Source organism: Dermacentor variabilis, chromosome 6 (assembly GCF_050947875.1).
Source record: "Dermacentor variabilis isolate Ectoservices chromosome 6, ASM5094787v1, whole genome shotgun sequence".
Classification (NCBI taxonomy): domain Eukaryota; kingdom Metazoa; phylum Arthropoda; class Arachnida; order Ixodida; family Ixodidae; genus Dermacentor; species Dermacentor variabilis.
The window spans coordinates 93,902,072-93,928,867 of record NC_134573.1 but is presented as its reverse complement, the minus strand read 5'-3'; the positions used below and the strand labels follow the sequence as shown (position 1 = coordinate 93,928,867).

The 26,796-nt window shown below is 45.3% G+C and overlaps 1 protein-coding gene across 1 annotated transcript in view; it reads right to left on the bottom strand.

Annotated features, from left to right (window-relative positions):
- The window catches only part of LOC142586219 (multidrug resistance protein mrp-7-like), a 105,619-nt gene that overhangs the window by 66,250 nt on the left and 12,573 nt on the right, over positions 1–26,796 (bottom strand). The window contains exons 7-10 of the mRNA XM_075697469.1: positions 26,322–26,579; positions 11,084–11,287; positions 8,838–8,984; positions 5,731–5,824 (exon numbers count right to left, since the gene is read on the bottom strand). Of these exons, the coding sequence (XP_075553584.1) occupies positions 5,731–5,824; positions 8,838–8,984; positions 11,084–11,287; positions 26,322–26,579 (703 nt within the window). The remainder of the gene's footprint in view (positions 1–5,730; positions 5,825–8,837; positions 8,985–11,083; positions 11,288–26,321; positions 26,580–26,796) is intronic.

Here is a 26,796-nt window from a genome sequence, read left to right as displayed (position 1 = left end):
ACCTGAACCGCGAAAAGACCGCATTTGTAACACCCGATGGTCCCTTCCAATTCAAACTTATGCCTTTTGGGTCATGTAATGCCGCCGCCACGTTTGAAAGAATGATGGATTCTCTGCATCGTGACAACAAATCTTCGACAAGCCTTTGTTACCTTGATGATGTGGTCATTTTTTGCCAGTATTTGAGAGCCACCTGAGCCAGCCACCTACTGGCAGTGCTTGACGGTTTCCGACGTGCTGGCCTTTAGTTGAACTCTTTGAAGTGCAGATTTGGCCGACATGAAATTACTGTCATAGGCAACCATGTGAGTTTTCGCAGCGTCTAAACTAATCCCAACAAAATTGCATGCCGCTTTCGGCCAAGGACGTCCAGAGCTTTGTTGGCTTCTGTTCTTACTTGCGGCATCTTGTGAAGAACTACGCCGACATTTCCCGTCCGCTAACAAAGCTCCTGAACAACAAAAGCCGATTTTCATGGGGTCCTATACAGGCCGATGCATTCCAAATGCGCACCAGGTTGCTTGCGACTCCTCCCATCTTTGCGCATTTTGACCCCACAGCGTCTACCCAAGTACGAACGGAGGCGAGTGGACTCGGCATTGGCGCTATGCTCGCAAAGCAGCAACAAAACGAAGACTGTGTTGTCACCTACGCCAGTCGCCTCCTCTCTCCTCTAGAGCGCAAGTTCTCCATCACTCCAGTAAAGTTCTGTTTCAGGTTATTATTCTTTAAAGACAATGAATACGCAAGAGACAATACACAGACGAGAGTCCCAATGTGAAAGATTGCAATGGGACCCTTGATTATTAATAACAATGGCGAGATGTATTAAAGCGGAGCAAGTTAATTAATAGAAACGCGAATGCCTTGCTCTCGTTAGGGCGATCGCAGAATTTCGACCGTACTTGTTTGGCCGCATCTTTTCAGTCATCATGGACCACCCTGCGCTGTGCTAGCCTTCGTCTCTCAAAGACCCGACTGGACGCCTTGGTCAATGGATGCTAACCTCCATATTCCTAAATGCACCTTAACTTGAAGCCCATGCACGACTTGATTTAAATGACGCTTGTCGTGAACGCACCATAACAAACGCAATGATTGTCTTGAACGTGTTGGCACTAGGCATCATTTATATCAAGTCAAGCATGAGCTTTCAGTCAAGATGAATTTCTGAATACGGGCGTAATTCAAGAATACAATTTTGATCTTTACATGTTCGGCACCGCCTACCAGGACGCCCATTGCCTATCACGCCATTCCGTGGACTCTCCCGATTCCACCGCCCACGATTCCGACACCTGCGTCCTCGACATCTCCGACATTAGTGGCATACACAATCAAGAACTCAGTGATTAAAATTAGCGGTCCATCATTTATCGTCTACGCTGTAATCGCAACAACCAATCCCTCCACCTGTTCGTGCTAAGCAACAATATTCTCTACCATCTCAGTACCAACTTCGACGGTACCGAGCTTCCGCTCGTGGTACCTATGACCCTCCGTTCTACTCCCCCAGCTGCACGATACTCCAGCAGCCGGCCACCTCGGAGCATCCGGTAAATATGACCGCGTGCGGCATCGATTCTTTTGGCCAGTCCGTTACAGTTCTGTGCGCCGGTACGTTGTTGGTTGAGAGTCCTGCCAACGCCGTAAGCGTTTGTCCTTGCAGCCTGCCTGCCCACTGCTGCCTGTACACATTCCAACTAGACTGTTCATTCTACCACATCAGCCTTGATCTCGTTGGGCCGTTTATAATTTCTATTTTGGGCAACAGGCGGATCGCGGTAGCTGCTGACTACGCGACACGATACGCCATCACACGGACACTACCGACCAGTTGCGCCGCGGACGTTGCTGACTTCCGGCTGCACAACGCCATCCTCCACCATGGCACTCCACAGCGGCTGGTGACAGACCATGGTCGGTCTTTTCTTTCGCACATTGTCGGCGATATTATTCGTTCTTGTTCCACACGTCACAAGGTAACCTCCGCCTATATACCACCCCCAGAACGCCTTAACCGCAAGCTCATCACGATGCTATCCTTGTAGGTTTCAGCAGATCACCGTGATTGTGACAAAAGTTTGCCTTATATGATATACTCATACAAGTCCTCCTATCACCACACAGCTGGGTTTTCCCCCTTTTATCTGTTGTTTGACCGCCACCCCACCTTGTCCTTTTAGGCACTACTTCCATCAGCTCCGCACGCTGTTACATAATATGCTCGCCACGCTATTGCTCGCGCTCAGACTGCTCATAACATCGCACGGGACCGTCTCTCTGCCTGGAAGCTGACTCAAAAGACCCGTTATGAGAGCCACCGCAGAATCGTTCATTTCGAAACAGGCTCCTTGGCCCTTCTTTGGATCCCTTGCCGCCACGTCGGCATGTCTTCGAAAATTCTTTCCCGCTACTCCGGACCCTACAAGGTTCTACAGCAGCTCACCGAGCTCACATACGAGGTAATCCTGTTGTATGGCCACTAGTCATCTTCAGTTCCCCGCATCAATTTCGAGCATGTGTCCCATCTCAAGCCGTGCGTTTCAGCCTACAGCCCTTCCCTTTTCTAAGCGCGTATACGGCGCTCCGACCGCCTGGGGTTATGTCACAGGCCATTCCCGCGTTCTGAAGAAGGTGCTGAGCAGAACAACAAAGAGGATGGTCGAAAGAACTCGTTCGTGGTTTTGGTTATTCTGCCATCTTATCTGCGAATTCTCTGTATATATCTATTAAATATAATTTTGCCTACTCGTTATCTACGTGACATTTTGAAACAACTCGGTTGATATGATTTAATCAACAGACGACACATCAGACATTTGTCGGCCACATAATTGAATAAGAATGGTGTTGGAGGTGGGGCGAGGTGGCCATCGAATTAGTAGTACTCTGTAGAAAAAGTTTCCTATGCAAAATGGCCTCCTCGACTGATATTGTGTGAAATTACGGAAATATTAGCCGACAGCTGCTGCAATAAAACCCAATTGTTGTTACCAGTTATCACTGCTTGGTGCTTACTGCTCATCGCCACTATGGCCGCTTAAATTGCATATTCATTTTTCAAGCAGTTCATTCTTTCAACTTCCGGGTGGGAAGTTCATCTGCATCGCACTTGTTTTTTTCGGCTAAGCGCTTACATTTGTATTTGGCTGGAAAGCGACCTAAATACACGAGGCGAAAGAAAGAAATTACATGTTTCTCGTATTTATTAACACACTTAAGTTATTCACAATATAACTAATATTCACGGGCCCGAAGACAATGTGAAAGACAATAAGCCAAATTACGCGTACGTTTGAATGCGTCATTTCTCTGAACCTTTGCCGGTCATTGTAAAATACTGCGCCTTTTGAGGTCTTCTGAGTGATGTGCATGGTTCTACTAATTAAAATGTGAGTAATGCGCTGCAATGCTGGGCTCTTTGGAAGACCATTAGATAGCTGTTGCTTCCTTCCGCACATCGGGCACATCGGCGTCGGGTTGCCGCTCCCCCCCGCACCCCCCCAAAAGAGAAAGAGACACGAAACAAATAACATGTCATGCGTGTTCCCAGCCTTTGAAAGAGCGGAGGAACTGAAACACGGTAAAAGATTACAGTATAGGGCGAAAACGGTCGTGGAACGAGAACTTGAGCAAAGGAGAAGCGTAGGTAAACCGCTCACTGATACAGACGCGCCGACAGTGAAGACAAGTTACCGTCCAGACGAGTGATATTTTCATATACAAGAGCAAGTTGAACACAAAGAGAAAAAAAGTTGACCACATGTGTAAAAATATTTTGTAGCAGCGGATTTTTACACGGTACAAGAAAGTGACCGTTTATTATCTCAATTACCTCTTCAAACAAAGTAAGTAATTACACTTACCGATTACTGTCCCACAACGCTGAGGAGTTATAAAAATGTAATCGATTAATTTTACGTTGTTCTCATCCCTATTTTCTTTACCGTTGCACAAATTCAATAAATCAGATGAGCTGTACTAACGTTTCCAATATGTCCTCTGCAGTCCTTCACACGTTGTTAACATTACGAAGAATTGTTTGCCAAAAATGTTATTCGGTAACATTCCCTCGTTTTCTTGTGAGGACATACATGCAGAGACACCGAAAGCTCACTCACTGTGTGCGCCGCAGCGAATGGCTGTGTAGTAACGCCCAAACACTTTGCTCAAGACATCGTGATTGCTCAATGCTCTGTAGGTTGTCACGAAGAAGAGCGCTTCAATGTTGCTCGGCCTAATGGTAAATGCTCCCCACAGGGCCAGTGAAAATAAAAAAAAATTATGTTAGGGGATGAGGAACGTTCTAGGGGGCCCCAGCAGCACGGATTTAATTTGATTGCCAACATGTGGTAGACTTCCTCTCGGCGCCCATAAATCGTTTTCCATTTATGCTTGAAAGAGGAATCGCAACGGACAGCTGCAAACTTACACGTTTCTTGATGAAGGGGCCAAATATGCAATGTTTTCATTATGATGCTGCATATTCTTGCCTTCTAGAAATACTGTTCCTGTGCTGCAATTAAAAAAAATGTGCACTCGAGTCCCGTAAATTAAACCGATAGAAGCCCATGAAAAGCTTCGGTGTACATCAGGGAATTGATTCACTACATTAAGCGAAAAATTGAGGACCAGCTCTAACTGCTTTAAAAGGCCGCCGTCCTGCGCCTCCAGGAGAAACGGAAGTACATTTATTACTAGATGAAAGTACAGACGTCGGAAATTCAAGAGAAGCTGCAAATACGGAAGCCTGCCATGTTCAGGTGATTTATTCGCGGCTGCAAAACGGTTGATACTGGGAAAGAGGCAACCTATGCACATGTTTTCATCCCTGTGGACTCTGTTGTAAAACACGTTGTGGGGCTAGTTGGTGCATAGCTTTCAATAGGTGAAACGCGTTAGGTGAAATAGGTGAAACTCTGTTATTCACACCAAATCTAGGCGCTCAAAGCTGCATCTCCTGTCAGAGCTTCTTTCGTCACAAATATAGCGGATTACATGTAATTGATGACTAAAGAAAGCAACTCAATTACAGTTAGCTTACTCAGTAAACAAATTAGACATTAAATTACAGAATTACCGAAAACATAATTGCTCACGAGTTATATGTGTTTTATATGTTTACTCACAAATGTTTAATACTATAACATGCTTTTCACTATTTCGCATTTCCTTTTGTACGCTCGTGCAAGTTAAGAGTGTACGACAAATATGTTGATGCACGTGATGTATCTTACTTGCTTTGTACTTGCAACTGTTATTTATTTTTCATTGGACCCGAAACTAGCCTGTGGCTATGGGCCCAACCAGTTTTGGTATTTCTGTATGTTCTAAGTCTGCCAATAAAGAATTGAAATGAATTAAAGGTAATTGTCTACATGCAAGTCAGCGAAGCGGATATCATGTGCAAGCGGTTAACTTCAGTAACAATAATAATGGACATACATATGGCGCCGCTGTTGTAATTATCCTTGCTTCGCATAATGTTTATTTGACATGGTGTGAGTTCTGCCGGACATTTCTTCCACTAAAGGAGCAAGGCATTTAGAAAGAGGTGGGTGATAGCGTTAGATGAAAAGAAATGTTGTACCACTCCATTCATAGTCAATTTGAACGCTTGCACGATTCCTAGTACATTACGAAAAAACAAAATTATGTGCGCAACTAATGACGGGCCGTCAACTTTTCTACTGTAAATTCTTTTAGTCTCAAGAGAAAAAGACTTACTGGCAGTTTCACGTCCTCCAGTGCTTTCAATTGCTTGAGAGTTCCATTCTTCACAAGCGAAAAATGACATTAGTCTTCGACAGCTGCGAAAAACCTTAACAACGTAAAGAAGAACGGAATTGAGTCATTAGGAACAGCTCCACATAACCAATAAAAAATGAAAGATCGCTTGATAAAACCGTTCTGCCGAATCCCGTTATTTGGACAAAGTGTCATGCAAGGGAAAAGTTTTATCCACCCGATTGTAACATGAATTTGCAAAGGACACTCATTCTGGAATCTCAGGAAGAAGGCTTCGTAGTTGTGGAGGCCCCAGCTAGCCTCTCCGGTTTTCTCAGAGGGCAGGGCAACCGCCTCTCGAAGGCGTGGGTGCCAGGTTCGAATCCTGCAGCAGGACAAATTTTTCTACAACTGCGAAGCTTTCTATTAAATTTGTTAAATGTTAAATTTGGGTGAATATCATGTTACCTATGTGTTTATTTTTCAAGTGTCTTTGCATCACGCCTTTCATATTCTCTTTCCTTCTTTTTCATCATCATCAGCCTGGTTACGCCCACTGCAGGGCAAAGGACTCTGCCATACTTCTCCAACTACCCCGGTCATGTAATAATTGTGGCCATGTTGTCCCTGGAAACTTCTTAATCTCATCCGCCCACCTAACTTTCTGCCGCCCCATGCTACGCTTCCCTTCCCTTGGAATCCAGTCCATAACCCCTACTGACCATCGGTTCTCTTCCCTCCTCCTTGCATGTCCTGCCCATGCCCATTTCTTTTTCTTGATTTCAACTAAGATGTCATTAACTCGCGTTTGTTCCCTCACCCAATCTGCTCTTTTCTTATCTTTTAAAGGGACAGTAAAGCGAAACAATAAATAAGTTTAAACTAGTGAAGCATTGGTTGTGAACCCTGCAGGTGGTCATTAAAAAAATTAGTTTGATTATTAGATGAGAAAATGAAGGTCCAAGTATCAGTATCTGAATTTCGCGCCGAAACCCCAGCGCCGGTACGTCGGCGTCACGTCAGGGATTCAAAAGTATCTTTTCGCATTTGGTTGCCGAAACTTGCCTTGTTTAATATTTTGTTCCTTTAGAACAGAATGTAGTCAATCTATGCCGCTGTATATAATTAGTAGACCCTAGAAGATGCCATCAAAATCCAAGACGTCACAGCCCCCAGGTGCGGTAACTTAACTAGGCGTCGCCACCCGTATTTCTTTCTTGCGCTTTTTCTGGCTTACCAAACGTCTTATCGTTGTAAGAGTGGTGCTGTAGAACTGTAATTCACTGATGCAGAAGTCATAATTTTTCACTTTAGTGTCCCTTTAACGTTACACCCATCGGTCTTCTTTTCATAGCTCGTTGCGTCGTCCTCAATTTAAGCAGAACCCTTTTCGCAAGCCTCCAGGTTTCTGCCCCGTACGGGAGAACTGGTAAGACACAGCTGTTATACATTTTTCTGTTGTATTCATATAGGAGGTTGTGCCGAAGTACTGCACCAGGGTGTCCAATCCTGCTCTGGTGAGGGAGTGCGTTACCGGTTCTGGTCACCGGGATCATGCCGCACTCCAGGCCTGTTTATGCTATTTTACCAACACGCGGACTTTTTTTTTAATCTGGTGGAAAATTGCGCGGCACCGGGATTCACACCACAGTTCTCTTGCATGCGAGGCAGATGCTCTACCTCTACACCACCGCTACATTCTTTCTTACCTAACCCTATAGTAGCGTCAACTGTCTTCCTGAAGCCAGGCTTTCTTTTTGTTTTCCCTCTATTGCGTATATCTGCTAGTTTACAAGGCTAAATGGGTAATGTTCAGTTAGATAATAGGTAATATTACCCTTTTCAGTATAACAACGCCCATTTATTAAGTAACAATATTCTTTGACACCATTACGACACTCGACATCACTAGGTGTCGTGCATACAAGATCGCAAGCAATTTGAGTGCTCTCTGTCAGCACGGATCCAGCGTTATTCCGTCCTACCATGAGGTCGGTACCTACACAAATTTCATATCGGTAAAGGTGGCCGCTGAGACTTGTTGACAGCTGAGTGAACAATTCCTCTTCTTTGCTGTTGCTTACAACGTTGCTTGATTTCATCCGGGTTTCCTACTTCTCTGTAATTTTTTCTTAGCTTTATTGGTGTTACAAGTTGAAATCGCACCTATTTTCATCTGCTGGTGGTGACTGAACCTGATTACTACACCTGGTTTACCTTGGTACGATTCATTACTACGCAGGTAGGTTGCTTCGGACAACTGCCCGTATCTTGTTTACATATCTGACCTCCGGCTTAAGTTTGCGAAAGCAGCAGTTATATTGTTTAGCTCATTGGTTTTTGGCTATCCTTCTGCTTATTTGGTAAAGCAGAATTATTTCCCGGAACCAGCATCCTGTATCCATATTTCGAGCTCTATGAGCTTGACGTTCATTTTCATACAGGCTTCCCGCTTTCTCCTTGCAAATGAAACCTAGGAGCACTGCATTGGTCAATGCACCTTGCCTGGAAAGACGACAAAGATGTTGAGTTTTACGAGTGGCTAGACATCCTCTCTGGAACTATTGAGAACGCGAAAATACGCAGTGCTGAGCCAACTCTTCGAACGAAGCACTACCACAGCATTGCCGTCGGCACACGCGTTGAGCCGCAGCAAGCAAGTTTGGGGCAATTTTTACCAGCCTCAATTGGCAACAACTTGGAATTTCACTGCGTAATTAGCAGCAATTAACTACGCTTCCTTGTTGTGACGACGGCCTACACGGTAGCACAACTACATGTCTCAGATCGTATACGATAGGAGTGCTACAGGAGAGCGCAGTAGCGTAAATGCGTAACTCCCTTCATGTATGATGAAAAAGTGGGGGCGTCAGTGAGACACAACGAGAACGCTGTACCTAGGCGCATGCGAAGATTAAGAGGTTTCTGTGGGCCCTGTGGGATGTGTTCTTAATGCAATATAGCCGTGATGGTTAATGAGATCTTAAAATCTCAATTCGACAATGACACCACTATTCCTGCCTGTATTTAACATTCATTTCATAATGCGCATCGAGCAGGGCACTTCTTTTTCTTCTGCTTCGATAGAGTGCTTTTTTTTTACTCACCGGGCTCTTCAGCCTGACAGCATGGGCCATTGTATTTGTGAAAACATCCATCAGTGTCAAGATGTACATACATGAGTATATTGTAGCTGGGCTAAATATTTTCTCCGGGTTCATGAACGTAACGATTGCAAAAGCAATAATGATCATCTGAAATAAACATTTTAAATTTGAGGTTCCTATATTTTGGAACTACAGCAAACGAGAAAGAATTATTCAAAGCAGGAACATCTTCAACGTTAACTTCTTTAAAACCTTGTTCGGTTAACCCTCCTTCTAAACAATACGCTGACACACGATAGCTATGTAGGTTCAAATCTACTCAAGGTATATTGCTTCCTGAGGGAAAACATCACAATCCGGTTTATCACCACTTACTCTGGAAATGCAACAAAGATTGCAGTGTCTGTACACTGGCACCAGGCTTCTTCACCTCGGCTTGAGCGCCCGACAATCCACTGCCACGGCAAAAGCCACCACGTCCCTGGACCGAGTAACTCTGCCTCATTCAATCCTTCTTTCTGCTTAGCACACCATCGGGATTTTCTGAGTCCTTGTTTTCGACGTATGCTGCTTTCAGTTAACATTATTTTTCATCATCTACGGTTGTATTGTGGAAGCCCTTGAACGGGAACAAAATAAATGAAGCAAACGTAATGACATACGCCTAATCCGACATAAAACAAGAAGGCAGTTATAGCTTAGCGTGGAAACGTGAGTGCCAAGTTGAAAGCGAGCATGTTTTATCAAGGACGAGGCAAAAAAGGGGTTATCATTTCTCTTTCCCGTTTTTTTGGACTTGATGTCAACTTCGCAACATAGATCAACTTATCTAAGAAATCAATGAGCTAGCAATATCATCATCAGCGCGCGTCGAGTGTAGCACACAAACAATTTGAAAATTTCCCAGGTAGCCGGACACTTGATATACAAAAAACACTCCGTAGCCACGCATGTCGCACACTCGCTACTTCATCAAAGATTCTCGTGCCGTGGTCCGATTTGCATTTCCCTTTTCACATTTCCGGTCGAGAGACTGCAGCGCAGGTATTTAGGTTTGTCAATTGTTCTCGTAGCTACCCTGCAGTGAAGTTAATATGGTGTCAGCAGGATACCGGCGTCTGTGTTGAATATAAAATGTTTTTCACTACTTCGTGTAAGCACACTTCATTGTACCTGCTATGTATGTATGCATATATGTGCGCGTGTGTGTATGTGTGCGCGTGCGTCCGTGCATTTTTGTGTTTTTGAACAGATGCGGACACACCTTTGAGGCATTTAAGGTGAGACTTCTGCCGTCTTCAGTTCAAATCCACTGCAACTACAACGCAAGCGTGAAGCTTGCGAGTCATACCTAATGAATAACCTGTTGTAACTAATTGTGTCAGCTTCGGAATGCAGGAGTTATGCTCTGCAGCCTTTTTTCGTACACTGCTAGAAGATTAGGACTGTGGAACTACGTACGTCTTAAAAGCATTAACGCCCGTGATCGTATTACTATGCTTCGGACAGGCCTTAGTACGGGCACTACGCCCGTGGTGTCCATATATAGTCACGACGTGTTTTCCGTTTTTATTTGATGTTGAACTGGGAGCTTTCTTCGTTTCGTTTCAAACTAGTTACTCTGCAATGCTGCACAAGGACTGTAGCATAAATGCTCGAAGATGCTCTCGTTAGGCATGCCAAATGATTCTTGATAAAACAGCGTTCCCCGCTGAAACATCGCAAAAAATAAGTGTAATCTTTTTCAACATAGATTTCTTCACGAATATATATAGCCGCGTAGTTACTAACCATTTGTGCATCAGAAGAAAGCAACCACGTAAAAACTCGAGGGGTAGATAAAGAAGGCTTCACTTAAAAAAGAACAAAGTATTCGTAGGTTTGTATATCAACCGCAATACAATGGAATTTTAACGCATGGCCACTTAATTTTGGTGGCTTGATGCTGCGAGGAGATATTACCCCACAAATAAGTGCGCTCGCGTGTAACGCTTTGATCGGTGCTGGATTCAGCCATTATAGACGTTGACATGGACTGTTCTCTGCTCCTTAATCTTCTATTTTCGCTTAAGCGCTACCACACTATTTCTTCGCCTTTAGGTGCCCCTAACTACATCACATGAATAAACTTCTTTCTGCTAATCTGTCAACAAAATAAGCAACGGAATCTTATCGTTAATATCACAAGCAGTATCTTACTAAATTGTATATACACAAAATACAAATGACACAGTTCACCTTCTTACCACAGATGTAGATGCACTAATGAAAGTCTCCAGAAGGCTGTCCAGTACATTGACGCAGTACGCTTGGTCTATCTCCTTCAGTCTGAGTTCAAGGAGCTTACTTCGAAACACGTCTTCAAGTGCAGACATCTTCACCAGACGAAAAACGGACAGAAAATCAGTGAACTTTTTCAGTCGCTCATCTCGATATCTGTAAAGGATGTTCTGCAGAAAAGAGGAAATGTGCAGAAACTGTAAGACAATTGACGAAAAACTGTGAAATATAGTTATTTAGGAAAATGAATAGACAGGTTTGCTGCCGAAGGTTATTCAGAGCACTCATTTGCAGTACACGACGTTCTCTTTCTTAGCTCACTGTACGGATTAGTTTCGGTATATTTTCTCGGCGTGTGAGCGGCGATGGTTGTCTTCCAATTTTTAAGCGGTGGCACGCTTTGGTGGCATTTTCAAGAACGTTTCATTTATTAAAGTAGAAACTAATGCACCGCTTTCTTTTTTGGCTGCTAAACATGCACTGCCAGTGCGGTGACACCAGACGCACGAAGCCATAAAATCGGTTCATCTCACTCGGTGCTAAATCACGTGGCCGTAAATAAACACATCTACTCTTTTCCCCCCATATATACAGGGTCTCCAAACTAAATTTAGCCAGAGCCTAAAAATGTGCCGATGCACCAAACGCATGCTGCTTACTGTTGTATGTAGTTAATCAGCCTATTTTTTCTGTTCTGCTTTTTTGATAATTAGTCCTGAACAACAAAGTTCAGCGAAAAATTCGAATTAGAAAGTTGTAGAGTGCTTTCCAAAACACCCAATTAAGCAGTTTCTTACTTTCTAGATCATCATCATCATCATCATCATCATCATCATCATCATCATCATCATCATCAGCTTCATCGTCATCATTATCATCATCAGCATAATCATCATCATCGTCAGCCTATATTTCGTCCACTGCAGGACGAAGGCCTCTCCCTGCGATCTCCAATTACGCCTGTCCTGTGCCAACCGATTCCAACTAGCGCCCGCGAATTACCTAATTTCATCTCCCAACCTAGACTTCTCCTGTCCTCGACTGCGCTTCCTTTGAGTTCAGTTGAGTTGAGTTGTTGTAGGCTACTGGTGGGATTAGCCTTGCAGTTGCTGCCGGCAATTGCTCCACCGTAGCGACACTTCAAATAAATATATCACTTAATCAGACAAAGACCTCACAATTACAAATCGTCACTCCTCAGTTCACCATGTGGAGGCCAAATCCTTGTCCTGTAGGTAATTTAAAAGAAGGCGAGAGACCTCCTTCCAACACAACCGGTTGCCGCGCGGGAAAACAATGCCCTGAAGAGAACTGTGAGTAACTCCTGTCTTCTTGAGGGACCCGAAAAACACCCTCCTTTCCGCGTTATACACAGCACAGCACATTATGTAATTTTCTATATCACCGCACACACCACACGTTGAACATAATGGTGGCCAGTCTTATACATCCACGAAGGGGTGCGAGCAGAGCCCGTGCGAATGCGGAGCAGTAAGATGGCTTGGTTTCTTTTGCGACCCTTGATCACACATGGCTTGTGAGGTGAGCTCCACAAAGCACAGAAGTGGAACAACACCGCTTCTCTGAAGAGTATGTTGTCCTCTTGAGGCACTCTTCTCAATGGATTCCCAGACAGCACTCTATGGGCGAGGCTGTCCGCCATATCGTTGCCTATGATACCTATGTGCGAAGGCACCCATTGGAAACGTATGGAGAAGCCTTTGATATGGAGATTGTGCACCGAGAGCAGGGAGCTAAGACATAAGGTATCAGTAGGGAACCCGTGCTCTAACCTTTGAAGGGCAGATTTTGAATCTGTGAGAATGACAACAGGTTGAGGCGCACAAAACCGTAGTTTCTTCAGAGCTGCCTCAATTGCAACGCTTTCAGCCGTTGTGGAGGACACTACTGCAGTGAAGCGAACAGGCCAATCATACTTCAAAGAGGGAATGTGAAAAGCAACTAAACTAGATCCTTTGACCTTGTCCACAGAGCAATCAGTAAAGATTTGAAGATGCCGTGCGTATTCAGTCTCAAGATGTTCCAGTACCAGCGAACGCGTTGCCGCCAGAGGAGAACTCCGCTTAGCGCGAACTAGAGGAATTGTCAACGAACAGTCGAGACACGCGAATGACCAAGGTGGTTTAAACCTCTTAGTTCGACCTCTAGCGTCAAGAACCACGTAACCAAGAGTATTTAGTGCCAAGTACGCTCGGGACTCAGATCTCTTTCGAAAGCGCTGTAGAAGGGCACGGCCGGCTGTCGTCTGTTTGAGGCGGCCAATTTGCATCAATAACCTTTGTGAAGCACCTAGGCTAAGAGGTCTCGATAGAGATTCATAAAGTACTGCATTGTTAGGAGCAGTCTGCGGAACGCCAAGAGCCCTTCTTAGGCCCTTTCTCTACAGAACCTCAAGTCGCTCCAGCTGTGATATCGATGGGGAAATTAAAGGGAGCTGATACATTATTCGACTCGTCACTAGTGCATCGTACAACCTGATCATTGAAGAAGGGTGCTTACCCCATTGCTCACTTGCAACTCTACGGATCACATTGAGACGCGACGATATCGATGTGACAACCGAGTCCACAGCTCGTCGCCACTGTAGGCGGTAGTCAATTATGACGCCCAGAAAGCGCCTGTGTTTCAATTGTCGAAGGCAAGATTGATCAAGGTCTACCTTCAGCCGCGCATACCTTCTTGCTCTACCTGGAAACATGATGAAGCCAGATTTTTCCACCGAGAGAGTCAACCCAACACCTTGAAGGTAATTTAGAACTGAAAGTAATGCCTGTCGAGCTATCAGAGCTAAACGCTTGTGTTGATATCCGGTTAACCAAAGACAAATGTCGTCCGCGTATATTGACATATGGACATGCCTGCAATATTTTTGCACTTCAGCGGGAAGACCAGCCATTACAACGTTAAAGAGCATTGGGGGAAGAACACTTCCCTGAGGTACACCTCGCGATACCGCCCTTTCGGTGCTTGCGGTACTTCCTAACCGCCCTTGAATTTTACGATCACTGATAAATGAGTGAATGAATCGCAGAAGATAGCCCTGTACGCCCATGGCCTGCAAACTATTTAGTATTGAGCTCTGAATGACGCTATCATAAGCCTTTGATACGTCTAGGAAAGTAACTAGTGTTGAAAGGCCGAAAGCTCTATGATGTTCAATATGGCTTATCAAGTCCAAGACGCTATCTTGCGCGCTTAAACCTGTTCGGAATCCAGTCATGCATGTTGGCAGAGCCCTTTTATCTTCGAGCTACCAAGATAAGCGCTTACTTGCCAGCTTCTCAATGAGCTTAGCCACGCAAGACGTTAGTGATACAGGACGATATAAAGCCAAGTCTGTCATTTCTTTGCCTGGCTTCAGCACTAGGACAACACAAGCCACCTTCCACAAAGGAGGAATGTCGCCAGTCTCCCACACTCGATTGAGATAGCTTAGGAGCATCTTCCGGTGTTCCAGAGGTAGGTTCTGCATCATCTCGTTGGTGATGGCGTCAGGACCTGGTGCACACCGACGCCGCAGGCTGCTGAGTGCTGTCTGTAGCTCTCGAAGTGTAAACGGGGCGTCCATCACAGACGTAGATGTTGCAGGCAGAGCGCAGGGATGAATTCCTCAACTTGCACTTACAAATGCATCTGCAAATTCCTCTGCGAAGCACACGAGAGGTTTCTGCTTGCGCAGTGCAAGCGCTTCGAAAGGTTTACTAGGACGAGAATCACCAGCAAGACTGCCAATGACTCGCCAAATTGTCGTCATCGGTGAGAAAACCGTGAAGATAGCGCAGGAGGACGCCCACTGCGGCCTACATAGCTTGTTCGTATGGCGTCGAATGGCAGAGTTAAGCCTATTGAAGGTCGTATTCAACGATCTGTCGTCCTTCTTCCGCATCAGTTGTCGCTCCGCCCTTCTGCGCGCTGCTCAAAGGTTCTTGAGTTTTAAATCCGGAGTCGGAATATGATTAGCAACTTGACCGCTGTGGCAGCAGCCATCTTACCAGAAATCATCTTGTCTATCACATCACCAGAAACACATGCATGTTGCTGCCTGTATTTGTCCCAATTAATAACATGGCTAATTTTAGAGCCGCGCATATGGAAGTCGGCAGTAAACACTAAAATTGGATAGTGATCACTTCCCATGCGGTCAGGTGCAGTTGACCACTTCACGCGGACGTCAGATGAATGTAAGGTTAGGTCTATAGATGTGGCTGAGGCTGGAGGCCGGAATAAAGTGGGACTTCCGTCATTGGCCACGCACAGGTCCAAACTGTCGATAACTTCTACAAGTTTGCGTCCGCGGGAATCTGTGTTCCTGTCACCCCAGACAGAGTGATGGGCATTGAAGTCCCCACAGATAATTCGGGGCGCTGGGCAACGGTCACAAAGCAGCTGGAGAAACAAGTCTATTTGCTACATTCTTCTGTGGAGACACGTATACGGAAAGAGAAAGAGTTCGGAAGCCAAGCCGTATCCTCACAGGCTCTACCTCAATACTATCGGTGCAAAGATCGGTGACGTTCAAAGCCACATGAGGAATGGCTCTTCGTAGGTAAAGGGCGGTACTTCCCGCGGGAAATGACTTTATGCTGCAGTTCTTATGGGCGACATATCCAGACAAAGATCTCCCGCTTTCTAAGCCAGCCTCTGAGAGGGCCAATACTGGAACACTCGTATCTTTCAGAAATAATTTAAGTTCTGCTAATCGACTTATAATCCCAGCGCAGTCCCACTGCATAATAAACGGCACTTTTCGGTAATTTTTACTTGCACGAGGTTGAAGAAGACTAGCCATATTATAAGGTAAAGGTCGCTGCGAAGGTGGTAATCATGGACTCAAAGGAAAGAACGAGCTGTAGAAAGTTCTTCAGGGTGCCAGTCTTGAACATAGAACGCAGGACTTCAAACAAAACTCGCAGAAGGTCGGACAGGTCCTGATTTTTGATCTCCTTATTTTGCTGTACGCACTCCCTCACAGCTTCAACAAAAGTTGCGGACTGGGACCCACTCTTGGCCACTGCAGCTGGTTTCTTCATCTCTTCTGAAGCGAGGGAATGTCCTCCATGTTGTCGAGTCTGGCTGTGATCTGGTCGCTGAGAAACTTAGACACTTTTGCTGCAGCAGATCGGACAACCGACTCATCCACAGAGGACTTTGCCGTCTTGCTAGGCTGAGGTCGCTCACTGACGTTGCTTGTTACCACGCTACGAACTTCCGACTCTAACGCAAGGAAGTCAACTTCCGAATCTAACACCGGGAACTCGCCACTTCCAGGTATCCGCTTCTCAGTAGGTGGTCGTTTGGGACCACTAATGAAGGACACTCGGCGGTGTAAGGCCCTTACACGGAAGGGGCAGTCACCAATACTCGCTGGATGGTCACCACCACAATTGGCGCAAGAAGAATTTGCCTTTGAGGCTTTGTAATCGTGGGCGCCACCGCATCGTTTGCAACATTGATCTTTGATGCGAGCTTTGGCTACATGCCCAAAGCGTTGGCACCTAAAGCATCGGGGAGGAGGTTCAACGAATTCTTTGACTGCATGCTTCGTAAAACCGAGGTCAATTTTTTCGGGGGGCTCGGTGTTGGGAGGAAACATTATCACAAAAGAGTTAGTAGGTTTCGATGCCCTTTCTTTTTCTTACCCGCCGTGGTTGCTCAGTGGCTATGGTGTTGGCTGCTGAGCACGAGGTCGCGGGATCGAATCTCGGCCATGGCGGCCGCATTTCGATGGGGGTGAAATGCGAAAACACCCGTGTGCTTATTTTTAGGTGCACGTTAAAGAACCCCAGGTGGTCTAAATTTCCGGAGTCCCCCACTACGGCGTGCCTCATAATCAGAAAGTGGTTTTGACATATAAAACTCATTAATTTAATTTTTTTTCTTGAGTCTCCACCCGGCGCATCAGACGTTTCACGTGCAGAACACCTTGCGGTTTCGAGTAGTCAAGAAGGTCGCTTTCCGAATATCACACTGGTACTCCCCTAATAGCACATTTGTGAGTCATGTAGGAGTGGGGCAGCCGGGCTGTAACTCTTATGTCACCAATCTGAGAGCACCGGAGAAGAATGTCAACTTGTTCTTCCGTTGCGATATCTAAATAAAGAGCTCCTTGCGTTGTGAAGCTGCTGCGAATCGGGGCAGACTCCAGTAGTACTTTAATGGCTTCGAAGAGCCTGATAGCGTTCCGCTCTTTCAAATCAACATCTTTCTCTGTTGTCAAAACTACCACTGTGATTCCGACTGTTCTTTGCTTCCGATGACTCACCACCTTGAAGCCGTCGCTGTCCACATCCGCCATATCAGCCACTTCCTCGTCAGGGTCAGGGATAGTTGTGTCATCCCCACTTAGCGATGATGACCCACTGGATTGCTTATCGTCCCTGGTGTCTGGCAGCTCCACACCTTGCGAGGCCATGGCCGCCTCCGCCACGCTGGCTTCCTTCGGATGGCGCTGTCCCTTTAAAGATGCCGGCGCCGGAGCAGCCATACTCTTCCCATAGGGACAGTACCGCCTTAAAGATGCGGCCGTTTTCCAAGGATATAAATAACTCACTTAATGAATAGCGAAACCTATGCAAAAATTACAGAGCTGAGGTGACAACAGATCGAACAGCGTCGTCTTCCTCTTCCTTCTCTCTCTTGGCACGCATTCTGTAACCCTAATGGCCCACTGTTTATCTAACCTGCGCTTTTTTACATGACCTGCCCAGCTCCATTTATTTCTCTTAATGTCAATTAGGATATCGGCTACACCCGTATGCTCTCTGATTCAAACCGTTATCTTGCTCTCTCTCAAGGTTATGCCTAGCATTCTTCGTTCCATCGCTCTTTTATGCGGTCCTTGTTCTCAAGCGTCGTTGTCAGTCTTCAAGTCCCTGCCCCATATGTCAACACCGGTAAAATGCGCTGATTGTACACCTTTCTTTTCAATCATAAAGGTAAGCTTGAAGTCAGGAGATGACAATGTCTGCCGCATGACATCCAAGGCATTTTTATCCTTCTATTAATTTTCTTCTAATGGTCAGGGTTCCCTGTGTATAATTCTCTGAAAAACGGCAGGTCGGATGCCGTTTTAGCAGTTGAACAACTACCTGGTTTATCCGTTCAGTAATCATACTCTTGTCTCAAAGATTAAGCCACGCATGTCTGAAAAAATAAATTATTAAAATATGGGTTTTTACGTGCCAAAACCACTTTCTGATTATGAAGCACTCCATAGTTGAGGATTCCGGTAATTTTGACCACCTGGGGTTCTTTAACGTGCACCTAAATCTAAGTACACGGGTGTTTTCGCATTTCGTCCCTATAGAAATGCGGTCGCCGTTGCCGGGATACGATCCCGCGACCTCGTGCTCAGCAGCCCACCACCATAGCCACTGAGTGCATGTCTAAGTGCACGCCGAAAGAAGGCGAAACAGCGAATGAAAAAAAAACCAACTACATATGATTTTGCTTATACCAATCTCATAAAGGTATTCAGGGAACCTCATGCGTGAATATATGTTAGTACTGTACAATTCATAACACACAAAAAATGTACAAGAATTTATCTGGAGCAACTTCCTAAACTCGCTGCCGGATATTGGTTGCTTAGATGCTCCTCTCTTGTAATCGAAGCATCCGCATCGTGCACGTTATTTATTGAACGCGAGTAGCGTTAAGGGCCACGTGTCGCAGAAAAGCCCGGCGTTGGAGTCTTTGGATTTGTTCGGAGCGAAAGTTTCCGTATATATTTAGGTACATATGTATGCCAGTGCACTTTATCGACACACGACGGCTCGGCCTTCGACGCAGCGCAAGATTGATGTATCTTTTGTTTACGAGTCTCGTGACTTTTCGAGTAAGAGAAACGATCACTCCTCCCATTCGTTTGAACCCTGCTCGTTTTAAGTGTTGTTCGAGGTTGCCGATACTTCTCGTATACTTAGCCGCGTTAACGGTAACCTGCGTACGGGAGATTTCGAAACAACGAGATTAGAAGCATTTAGAAATAATTGTGTATTGTGTTACCTATCCGATCGACCTAACCTATCCAACCCGTCTATCGCGGATAAACCAATAGAATTTTTAGACTTTTAGGATCCTCTGGGCTGGACCATAAGGTGACCTCTCAGCCTGCAGGGTTATCTGGCTTAGCTATCTCGGTTGCTCGGTTGCCGTAGTCAGAAGCTCGTATTATCGGCTTTTTTTTCTAATCTGAAGGCAGTAAGCCATAATTCACCTCCTCTAGTACACTACACTACACCTGACACCGGCAAAAGTGCCGAGGACCAGCCAAGCTATACTAATCCAAGCACAACCAAATTAGGAAGGCCCACCAGGCTTCAACAAAAGACACTCTATCACCAGAACAAGAATTGGCCTTCCTGGTACAGTATTCGGCCACTACCTCGCAAATGACTTATTCGATCAACCAATTCCCCTCAGCCCCCAGAAGCATGCAGAGCATCTGACCTAGGCCGTGGCCAGACCTGCAACGCAGCAGATGGTGCTAAGAATCTCTGGACCCCGACAGGCTGCCAGTGGAAACAGACCCTGGCAACGTTTAATACCAGAACTCTAGCGAATGAAGCTTAGCAGGACTCTTTGAGGGACTATCAGGCGCTATTTGGGATATCATTGGCTTTAGTCAGGTTAGACGAACTGGTGAGGCCTATACACAGCTGACTAACAGCCACGCCCTTTGCTATAGAGGGCTCCCAGATAAAAAGCAATGTGGATTAGGATTCTTAATCCGTAAGAACATAGCGGGAAACATTGACGAATTCTACAGTATTAACGGGAGGGTAGCCGTAGTCTTAATAAAACTTAGTAAGAGGTATGGAATAAAGGCAGTACAAGCTTACGCACCAACTTTCAGTTATGATAATGATGAAACAGATAAGTTTTATGAAGATGCTGAATTAGCGAAGACAATAGCATAAAATCAGCATAATCTGTTAATGGGCTACCTCAATGCAAAAGTGTGGAAAAGGCAGTCTGCTGAACAAGCAATTGGCTGCAGCTACGGCGTCCATTCTAGGAATGCTAGAGGAGAAATGTTTGTAAAACTCGTGGAAAGAAATAAGCTGTCCGTAGTGAACACTTTCTTCAGGAAGCATAGCAACAGAAAGTGGACCTGGAAGAGCCCTAATGGTGAAACAAATAATGAAACAGATTTCCTAGTTTATGCAGTTCCCAGCATAGTGCAGGATGTCGAAGTGCTAGGTAGGGTAAAGTGCAATGGTCACAGGTTAGTGAGGCTTAGGATTCACTTCAATTTGAAGAAAGAAAGGGCGAGATTGGCCAATAACAACCGGCCGACCTAGAAGCAATAAGGGTAAAAGCAGAGCAATCCAGGCTGGTACTTGGAAACAAATATGCAGCCTTAGAACAGAGAGATGAAGATGGCATAGAGGTAATAATGAAACCGTAACTAGGCTGGCTTCAGAAAAAGCAGTTGAACTGGGAGGTAAGACACCAAACGAAGAAGTAGGTAAGCTCTCCCAAGTAACGAAGGACCTAATAAAGACACGACAAATAATCAAAGTGTCCGACACAGAGATCAGGTAGGATTCGCAGAACTGTCAAAAGTGATGAACAAAGAGAAAATAAGGGATATTTGAAATTATAACTGAACAAAGACTGATGAAGTAGTAAAAAATGGACGCAGCATCTAATCAATGAGAAGAAAGCTTGGCATAGGACAAGCCAAGGTGTATGCCCAAAAGATGATCAGGGTAATATCAACAGCAATTTCGAAGATATAGTAAAAGCAGCGAAAAAAATTCTATACTGACCTGAACAGTATCCAGCACAGCCACGATACCTCCATTTGAAGTAGTAATGAACAGGTTACAGAGGCTCCTTCTATAGCTAGCGGTGGAGTTAGCGGTGTAGCGAAGCCTGGTAAGGCGTGAACGGGGAAAATCGGCAGGAGAAGATGAAATAACAGTCGACTTAATCAAAGATGGAGAAGATATGCTTGAGGAGCTGGCGGCCCTTTATACGAGGTCTCTCACGACTTCAAGAGTCCCAATGAAATGGAAGAATGCCAACACCATATTCATCCACAAAAAGGAAGAAGTTAAAGAACTGAACAATATAGGCCCATGAGCTTACTTCCAGTATTGTATTAATTATTCACCAAGTTAATTTCAAATAGAATGAGGGCACCACTGGAATTCCGTCAACTAATAGAACAGGCTGGCTTCAGAATGGGATACTCTACAATGGGTCACATCCATGTCATGAATCAACTAATTGAGAAATCCGCAGATACGATCAGCCTCTCTATATAGCTTTAATAGATTACCAAGAGGCATTTGATTCGTTAGAGATCCCAGCAGTCATAGAGGCATTACGTAATGAAGTAGTCGAAGAGGCTTACGTAAGTATCTTGGAAAATATCTACAGAGATTCCACAGCTACTTTAATTCTGCACAAGTTCAAATACACCTTTAAGGAAAGGCTTTAGACAAGGAGACACAATCTGCAATGCTATTTACTTCATGTTTCGAAGACGTATTCAAGCTATTAAACTGGGAAGACTTAGGAGTAAGGATCAACGGCGAATATTTTAGCAACCTTCGGTTTCAAAAAGATATTCTCCAGTCGAGACTAATTACAACAACTATAGGACCTCAATAGTGAGAGTACAAGAGTTGGGCTGAAAATTAATAGGCAGAAGATATAGGTAAAGATCAATAGCCTTGCAAGGGAACAAGAGTTCAGGACTCCCAGTCAGCCTGCAGAGTCTGTGAAGGAGTACGTTTACCTAGGTCAATTACTCGCAGGCGACCCTGATCATGAGAAGGAAATTTAAAGAAGAATAAAAATGGGTTGGAGCGCATATGGCAGACATCATCACATCATGACTGGACGCTTACCATTATCATTGAAAAGAAAGTGTACAATCAATGCATTCCACCGGTGCTAACATATGGCGGAAACATGGAGACTGACAAAGAAGCTCGAGAACAAGTTAAGGTCCGCGCAAAGAGCGATTTAACGAAAAATGTTAGGCGTAACTTCATTAGACAAGAAGAGAGCGATGTGGATCTGAGAGCGAACGGGGATAGGCGATACTTTAGTTGACATTAAGAGAAAAAAATTGAGTTGGGCCGGTGTTGTAATGCGTAGGTTAGATAACCGGTGCACTATTAGGATTGCAGAATTGTTACCAGGAGAAGGGAAGCGCAGTAGAGGACGGCAGAAGACCAGGTGGGGTCACTACATTAACAAAATTCGCAGGCGCTACTTAGAATCGGTTGGCGCAGGAGAGGGGTTTTTCGAGATCACACGGAGACACTTCGCCTTTCAGTGGACATAAAATAGATTGATGATGATGATGACGACGACGACAATGATGATGATGATGATGATGATATGACAAAACACGAACTAACAATATTTTTGAACTGCAGGCAGCCATAATTTCCTATAGACGGACAGTGACGAGAGTCACAATTTCTATAAAAAAGGTTCTGCTTCGCCGACTTTGTGCTATAAGCAGAGGGACACCACAGAATGCGCCTGAAGCAGTCAGCAGTTGAGTGATTTTTGTCTCTCTTTTGCCCTACTGTGGAAGTGAATTCTTTTTGTGCTAACTTCCACCTTAGGAAGAACCAGCTTTTCCTCTACATTTGATTGAACGAAACAAGAGGGTATGGTCTGTTTCCAAAATGCACGATGGCGATCAGAGATAACACTGAAGCTTTTCTACGGCTCATACCATACATGCACATTCTTTCACTGTAGCGCTGGAGGCCTGCTCGCGTGATGTCACTTTTCTGTTGGCGTAAATAACAGAAAGGTCATCGCCGTGTTGATTCACCTGACTCAGTACTACGCCCATGCCACGGTCACTCGCATTACATTCGATTATGAAAGGTAGCACGTAGTTCGGCGTTGGAAGAACCGTTTTGCTCAGCGAAAAGGGGTTTTCTTTGCTGAAAAGAATGTTTATGATCCGCATTGTAATGTAGAATGTTTCACACTGGGCATTCTTTAGAAGACTGGCGACATTTCAAAAGTTGCCGATCTCGTTTCTCCTGGGAGCGGCTAGAGCGAGAAATGAACTCAAATTAGTCTTTGTACACGACCAAGGAAAGCTAGTGACTACATGCATTTTAATATCAGATGAGTGGCACTTCCATAGACCCGCAGCCTGTCTAAAGTTTGAAACGTCTGAACAAGGTGAGACAAGAATTTTTAAACTGCAGGGTGAGGTCTACGTGGCACAATCTAAGAAACACCTCATTAAATCCTATTCAATTCAAACAGCTCGTTCAATCTACCTCACTGATACTGTGCTGAATATTGTAGGGAAACATGAGAACTTCCTCATACAACTTTCTCTTGCTTAATACCTGCTACGCGAAAGTGCTTTTGCGGACGTGAATGAAAACCGTGAATAAAAAATTATATGGGGTTTCACGTGCCAAAGAGAGAAAGAGAGAGAGAGAGAATTTCTTTTTGTAATGAAGCCGACGCGCCTCGTGTTTCCGATAGCAGCTCGGAGACGACAACGACCACCCGTGCTTTGATTTGCAAGAGAGCTCGGGCTGTTCGCTGCTGCTGGATGCTGTTTATCTGCTGCTTCTCACCTTTATTTAAAAATCATTGCAATTTGGTAATGAGGTGAGGTGACTTCCTCGTAGGGGTGAGCCCTTAGTTCAGGGCCTCATTAACTAGCTCAACTCCGCATGCCCGCCAGATCAGCCATCGCTGCTCTGGCTGGTCTAAGCTGGTCAGCACCGTCTCCCAGGAGGAACGTGAAGGTGTTGAAATAGGGGAGTAACCCGGAGGATGGTGGGCGCTCCCAGGTGCAATGATATACTGTGGGCTTTGCTCCACAGTAGGGACAGTATTAAGGATATTGTGCGGGGTGGAAGAGGTAAAGATAAAAGAGGCTGGGAAGGGAATTAGTTTGAAGTTGTCGCCACACGATGGCAGCTTCTCGGTTAGAGAAATTAGGTGGTCGGGGGAAGTGCCTCCTGCTATCTCTGTATTGTTGTAGAGTTTCAGTGTATCTCAGTGGTTCTGCCAGTGCGTTGTCTGGGTTGGACAGGTCTTCCAGTGAAGCCCGGTTTGTGAGCTCTCGGGCTACCACATCAGCGCGTTAATTACCATGGAGAGAGGCGTGTTCAGGTGTCCAGACGATACGCAGCATGTGTAACGCTGTGGGGTGCAATGATGTAAGGATGCGGTGTGTGTAGGGTGTCACCGTCCCTTGTCCCAAAGTCCTGCAGGCGGTCTATGAATCGGTGACCACAGTGACGAGCCCATCCGGTGCCGGTATAGTTGAAGCGTGTACGATGGCTAGGCCGATAGCAGCCTCTTCCGCCATGCCACTTTCCACAGTGTTCAGTGTGGTGGTGCCAAAACCACCATCTGATTATGAGGCACGCGGTTGTGGGGGACTCCGGAAATTTCGAGTACCTGGGTTTCTTTAACGTGCATCTAAATCGAAGTATGCGGGTGTTTTCGCATTCCGCCCTCATCGAAATGCGGCCGGCGTGGCCGGGATTCGATCCCGCGACCTCGTGCTTAGCAGTCCAACACCATAGCCGCTAAGTAGGCACCGCGGGTGAAACCCACGCATACACTTAAAGAGCCTCGAGCGGTCAGTCGCACCGCAAGTTTGCGTGTATTCGCGGACTTCTTTCATGCGACTACACGCGTGTAAGTCTACGAATGTTTCACGAAAATACACGCGTATGTTCGGTCTGATTCTATAGCAATAACCAAAATGAATTTCGCGCCAACGTGAGAAAGAACATTATTACGTAATTTATTGAAACACTGACACCTCATATATTTGCTTCTTTCAACAAAAGGCAGTGTACACACGCTCATATCAAAGCCGCCAATGTGTTTACGCCCACAAGTTAAAGGAAGAAAGGTGTCATATTAGCGGGCGACCATAGATCTTTAAGTTGTACTTTTAGCGCAATTTTTTTTAACGTAGAATAATGGTCTGTAAAATTATTACGTAATAAGGGATGCAATGTCCAGAACATTGAGATTAACACTGTTTTCAGATTTTCATGAGCTGTGCTGCTCAAAATAGTGCGGCAGGCTATGAAAAGTAAAATTTTGACCGAATCTGGCAATCAGTTTTGACTTCTCTCCAGGGAGTCGTGTCACATATAAACGAAATTTTGCCATCCCAACAGCTCTTCAGAGCACTCGTTTCGTTACGAGACGAGACTTGCATTTTAGATTACCCGTAGGAACTTCTCGACATTGCTGAAAGAAAATGGCAACAGTGGCAGCTTTTCAAAAGATACCTTCACATTGTGACGGCTCACGAACGAGCAGGGAGATGGAGAAGCGAAGGCATCTTGAATGTTGCTGTTGAGCTATAGAGATCACGTTCGCGCAAGCAAACACGATGCTTTGTTACGTCATTCACAACTCTGCTTTTGAGTAGTCGCCGGAAGAAAATCGGGACCACAGGCGATCGCATAAGGGAGGCCCACAAATATGAAAATGTACCATGGTGTCGCGTCCACATCTCGTTGACTGCAGTGTCAATGGCCCAAATCTTTAACACAGAAAAGTGGCAGAAACACCTTCACATGCGTTTTATGTTTGCCTGGCCGTCATGCAAGAACGGCTGAAGCTATTATTGTGCGCACTCGTCGTTAGCCGCCTACTATTTAATGCTTTTGTTTTGGGTCATTGGCTTAACAAACACAGCGCATCCTTGATAAGTGCAACTCTACCTTTCTACACGCAACTCAATGCAACGTAGAGTACTTTATATGCGCACCTGCTTTTCGTGTAAGCATTATTCGTGATTTTATTTCTCCTCATCCCTCTCGCCCAGTGCGGAGTAGCAGCGTAGAGCAAGCTATAAGATAGGCCAACCTCTGAGCCTTTGTGTAACAAATTTTTTATTTCCCATTCTTTAACTGAAGTGTCAAAAGACGTGTCTGTGTCGAACAATGATTGCTGCCATACACAAGTGTACCAAATAGTAGGAGAAGAGACCACTTATAAATTCCATTGTCACTTTAATATTGTTACCCTATTCGCAGCCGCGGTTTCCATATGCAGGAATAGTAGTTATATTCTAAGCAGTAGCACAACCCTGGACGAATTATGCAGTTTTGAAAGAGACGCTACATGGATTTCTCTTCTGCCTAAGAGTTTAACATTGATAATGAAATGCACACGAAAAGTACCCGAAATACTCACGCAGTACTTGTCGAGCAATGGTTCCAAAGAGAACGATGCACATGCGATGAAAACCAGCCACAGGAAACAGACGCCCGCCGCTGTGAACCCCATGCGGACACCTAGCACACCCAGCGCTGTGACCACACACACAACGCCCATCAAAGTGTTGGGCAGGAAAAAAAGGGCCACTGAAACTTGCCAGCTGTCGGCGGCCAACAGCGAAGCAACGTGACCTGTAGGATTCTCGGCAATGGCAGAGGCTGACAAGCATGTAACCTGCAGATGAAACAAATTCACTGGAACGAACGGGAAATATAGCGCATAGAACAATAAGCGACAACCTTTAGCATCACAATGAGCACCTATCGCTGTCTTAGAAGTGGTTTTGCTGTAGCTCTTCCGAAAGCTCTGGACAAAAGAGAGTCGCCTTTCCAAAATATGAAATGAAATGGTGATAGCACATGATCCTATCTCTCTTGAGGGAAGCCAATTA